The 5,300-nt window shown below is 39.8% G+C and overlaps 1 protein-coding gene across 1 annotated transcript; it reads right to left on the bottom strand.

The window, feature by feature from the left end:
- Window positions 1-4,208: 4,208 nt before the first annotated feature.
- Window positions 4,209-4,934, bottom strand: LOC132421383 (pyridoxal phosphate phosphatase PHOSPHO2-like). Its single transcript, XM_060006411.1, is given in 1 exon segment — window positions 4,209-4,934. A coding segment is annotated over 1 exon segment (726 nt).
- Between the last annotated feature and the right edge of the window lie 366 nt (window positions 4,935-5,300).

Here is a 5,300-nt window from a genome sequence, read left to right as displayed (position 1 = left end):
AAAAGAAGGCTGCATTCTCTTTAAATAAAAAGTTCCCCTTCATAAGGAAAAGAGACTACAGGTCCACCCTCTGTAAGACAAAAGTAAGTCCTGCTTGCCTGACAAAAACAGGAACAAACCCTGATAGACACCATTTTAAAAGACTTGCTATTCTGGAAAGGCTCAAATAGGAGACTGGCTCTATTTGAGCCCCCTTAGGTACCATGTTTAAGTACCCCATGACCTGCTAGAATCCAAAAAGAAGAGTATCCATTTAGACCCCTAATTTTTACTCAGATAATCAGTCAGATCTCCCCAATTCAAGAATGCCGTTTTTAGGGCTTCCCTGGTGGCGCAGTGGTTGGGCGTCTGCCTGCTAATGCAGGGGACACGGGTTCCAGCCCTGGTCTAGGTGGATTCCACATGCGGCGGAGCAACTGGGCCCGTGAGCCACAACTACTGAGCCTGCGCGTCTGGAGCCTGTGCTCCGCAACAAGAGAGGCCGCGATAGTGAGGGGCCCGCGCACCGTGATGAAGAGTGGCCCCCGCTCGCCACAACTGGAGAAAGCCCTCGCACAGAAACAAAGACCCCACACAGCAAAAATCAATAATTAATAAACTCCTACTCCCAACATCTAAAAAAAAAAAGAATGCGGTTTTTATATACATACTAAATATTTTTTTTAAATTGATATAGTTGATTTAACAGTATTGTTAGTTTCAGGTGTACAGCAAAGTGATTCAGTTACATACTTATATATATATTCTTTTTTTATACTTTTTCACAGGTTGTTACAAGATACTGAATATAGCTCCTGTGCTACAGTAAATCTTTATTGTTTATCTATTTTATATATGGTAATATGTACCTGTTAATCCCAGACTCCTTATTTATCCCTCCCCCGCTCCCTTCCCTTTCAGTAACCATGTTTGTTTTCAATATCTGTGAGTTTGTTTCTGTTTTGTAAATAAACTCATTTGTACTATTTTTTTATATTTCTCATATAAGGGATATCATATAATATTTGTCTTTCTCTGTTTGACTTCACTTAGTATGATAATCTCTAGGTCCATCCATGTTTCTGCAAGTGACATTATTTCATTCTTTCTCTTTTATGGCTGAATAATATTCCATTTTATATATATATATATATATATATATATATATATATATATATATATATACACACACATACATACATACCACATCTTCTTTATCCATTTGTCAATGGACACCTAGGTTGTTTCCATGTTTTGGCTATTGTGAATAGCGCTGCTATGAACACTGGGGTGCATGTATCTTGTTTTTTGTTTTTTTTTTTTTTAATAAATTTATTTATTTATTTTTGGCTGTGTTGGGTCTTCGTTTCTGTGCGAGGGCTTTCTCCAGTTGCGGCAAGCGGGGGCCACTCTTCATCGCGGTGCGCGGGCCTCTCACTATGGCGGCCTCTCTTGTTGCGGAGCACAGGCTCCAGACGCGCAGGCTCAGTAGTTGTGGCTCACGGGCCTAGTTGCTCTGCGTCATGTGGGATCTTCCCAGACCAGGGCTCAAACCCGTGTCCTCTGCATTGGCAGGCAGATTCCCAACCACTGCGACACCAGGGAAGCCCCTGCATGTATCTTTTTGAATTAGAGTTTTCATCTTTTCCAGATATACGCCCCGGAGTGGGATTGGTGGCTTATGTGGTAACTCTATTTTTAGCTTCTTAAGGAACCTCCATACTGTTCTCCATAATGGCTGCACCAATTTACATTCCTGCCAAGTGTAGGAGGGTTCCCTTTTCTTCACACCCTCTATAGCATTTATTATTTGTAGACTAATTATGGCCATTCTGATCAGTGTGAGGTGATACCTCATTGTACTTTTGATTTGCATTTCTCTAATAATTAACGATGTGGAGCATCTTTTCATGTGCCTATTGGCCATCTGCATGTCTTCTTTGGAGAAATGTCTATTTAGGTTTTCTGCCCATTTTTTGATTGGGTTTGTTTGTTTTTATTTTGATATTGAGCTGTATGAGCTGTTTGTATATTTTAGAAATTAAGCCCTTGTCAGTCGCATCGCTTGCAAGTATTTTCTCCCAGTATGTAGGTTGTCTTTTCATTTTGTTTACAGTTTCCTTTGCTGTGCAAAAACTTCTAGGTTTGATTAGGTCCCATTTGTTTATTTCTGCATTTCTTTTGCCTTGGGAGATTAATCTAAGAAATATTGCTACAATTTATGTCAAAGAATGTTGTGCCTATGTTCTCTTCTAGGAGTTTTACGGTGTCAGGTCTTATATTTAAGTCTTTAAGCCATTTTGAGTTTATTTTTGTGTGTGGTGTGAGGGTGTGTTCTAATTTCATTGATTTACATGTGGCTGTCCAGCCTTCCCAACAACACTTGCTGAAGAGACTGTCTTTTCTTCATTATAAATTCTTGCCTCGTTTGTTAAAGATTAACTGACAGTAGGTGTGTGGATTTACTTCTGGGCTCTCTATTCTGTTCTATTGATCCATATGTCTCTTTTTGTGCTAATACCTATTGTTTTGGTGGTAAGTTAGGCTGTTTATTTGGGATTTTTCCTGTTTTTTGAGGAAGGCCTGCATTGCTATGAACTTCCCTCTTAGAATTGCTTTTGCTGCATCCCATAGATTTTGTATGGTTGTACTTTCATTGTCATTATGTCTTGAGGATTTTTTAATTTCCTCTTTGATTTCATCACTGACCCACTGGTTTTTAATAGCATGTTGTTTAGTCTTCATGAAATCATTTTTCTCATTTCTCTTTCTGTGGTTGATTTCTAGTTGCATGCTGTGTGGTCAGAAAAGATGCTTGAAATGATTTCTATCCTTTTAGATTTTTTGAGGCTTGTTTTGTATCCTTGTATGTGGTCTATCCTAGAGAATATTCCATGTGCACTTGGAAAAAAACGTGTATTCTGGGTTTGGGGTTTTTTTTTTGGATGTAGTGTCCTGTAGATATCAATTGTCTAAATGTTGTATTGTGTCATTTAGGATCTCTGCTGCCTTATTGATTTTCTGCCTGAAAGATCTGTCCATTGATGTCACTGGGGTGTTAAACTCTTCTACTATTATTGTATTCCCATCAATTTCTCCCTTTATGCCTGTTAGTATTTGCTTTATGTATTTAGGTGATCCTATCTTGGGTACATATATTAACAAGTTGATATCTTTTTTTTTTTTTTTTTTTTTTTTTTTTTGCAGTACACGGGCTTCTCACTGTTGTGGCCTCTCCCGTTGTGGAGCACAGGCTCCAGACACGCAGGCTCAGCGGCCATGGCTCACAGGCCCAGCTGCTCCGCAGCATGTGGGATCTTCCCAGACCAGGTCATGAACCCGCGTCCCCTGCATCGGCAGGCAGACTCTCAACCACTGCGCCACCAGGGAAGCCCGATGTCTTCTTCTTGTATTGATCCTTTTATCATTATACAGTGTCCTTCTTGATCTTTCTTTATGGCTTTTGTTTTGAAGTCTATTTTGTCTGATATGAGTATTGCTACCCCCACTTTCTTGTCATTTCCATTTGCATGAAATATCTTTTTCCATCCCCTCACTTTCAATCTATAAGTGTCTTTCACCCTAAAGCGGGTCTCCTTTAGGCAGCATATTGTAGGTTCTTGTTTTATTATCCAATCTCCCAGTCTTTTGATCACAGCATTTAGTCCACTGACATTAAAGTAATTATCTACAAGTATGTACTTACTGTCTTTTTTTTTTTTTTTTTTGTGGTACGCGGGCCTCTCACTACCGTGGCCTCTCCCGTTGCAGAGCACAGGCTCCAGACGTGCAGGCTCAGCGGCCATGGCTCACGGACCCAGCTGCTCTGCGGCATGTGGGATCCTCCCGGACCGGGGCACGAACCCGTGTCCCCTGCATCAGCAGGCGGATTCCCAACCACTGTGCCCCCAGGGAAGCCCCTTATTGCCTTTTGAAATCTGTTTTCCAGTTGATTTTGTATTTCTTCTTTGCTCCTTTCTTCTTTTTCTTTTTCCTTTTGTGGTTTGATGGTTTTCTTTTGTATTATGCTTGAGTTCCTTTCTTTCTGGTTTTATGAATCTATTGTATGTTTTTGATTTGTGGTTACCCTGATTTTCAAGTATGTTAACCCATAACTATATCTACTTCCTTTAGACTGGTAGTCATATAAGCTCAAACACGTTCTAAAAGATCTACAATTTCTTAGTCCTCTTCCCCACATTTTGTGATTTTTTTTAATTGCTGGTATATTACTCCTTTATTAGAAATTGTAAATGAGAAATTATTTCAACACCTGAAGACCAAGATACAACAGAAGACTCCATAGGCTCAAGATTTTGAGACATCCTAGAAAGAGTTTTCTGTAAAGTATATCCTTTCTGTGGCTGGGCAACATCATTCTTCTTTAAGAAGGTTACTGGGCAGACATCGTTTCTGCCATCACCTATATAAACAATTTGTGTATAATTCACTCCTCATTGTAACTGTTTACCTACAAATTCTACCAAAACTACATTTTTGCAACGACTTTTGGGGCACCTAGTGCAAGAATGAGCATGATAATTTTCCACAGTGAGATGACCATTGCTATAAAAAGCTGCTGGATTTGTAAAGACTTTATCAAACACGTCATGAAAATTGGTAGCTTCTAAAACCCAATCTATGAAGCCTGAGTTTGAATCTGAAATAATGATCCAGTCAAATTTATCCTTGTACTTTCTTATAAAGTTTAAAAGTTCCACCACCCCTGGAGTGAAAGGCATTGATATCATTGCTCTTTTCATTTCATCTTCTCTTACACCTTCATCTCCCAAATACTTAAAGACTCTGCCCATAAATTCTGTCCACAATCCTTTTTCATAAGAATCTTGTAGTTCAATAGGAAGCTCTTTCTCCGGAGCACACTGTACAATCCAGGTGTCACTATTATCATCTATGATTATATTGTCAAAGTCAAAAACCAACAAAATTTTCATGGCTCCAGAAACAGATTTAGGTTACCCCAATTTAGTATTTCCAAGACAATTAATCTTACTTCAGCATGGAGCTTCAGTTAAACAGTCATGACAATCTTCAGTTTTAAACACCAGCCAGTTTCTAACCAACATTACTCCTACTCTATATGCAAGGGAAAAAAGTCTTCTGGTTCCAAGCAAAGGAATGGAGACTTCTTAACTCCAGCATTATTACAATGGATCATCTGATAGAAAACCTGCTGGGTACATCCCGAAACCAGAGACAGGGACCTGGTCGGTTGTCGTTCCCAGGGAGGTGAACGTTGGATGCTGATGGGAGCACTGGCCGGACCCGGCTGGGTCCCCAGGGCTCATCACTGACCCAGG

The sequence above is a fragment of the Delphinus delphis genome, chromosome 1 (genome assembly GCF_949987515.2).
Source record: "Delphinus delphis chromosome 1, mDelDel1.2, whole genome shotgun sequence".
NCBI classification, from domain to species: domain Eukaryota; kingdom Metazoa; phylum Chordata; class Mammalia; order Artiodactyla; family Delphinidae; genus Delphinus; species Delphinus delphis.
This window is presented reverse-complemented; position numbering and strand designations above follow the sequence as displayed.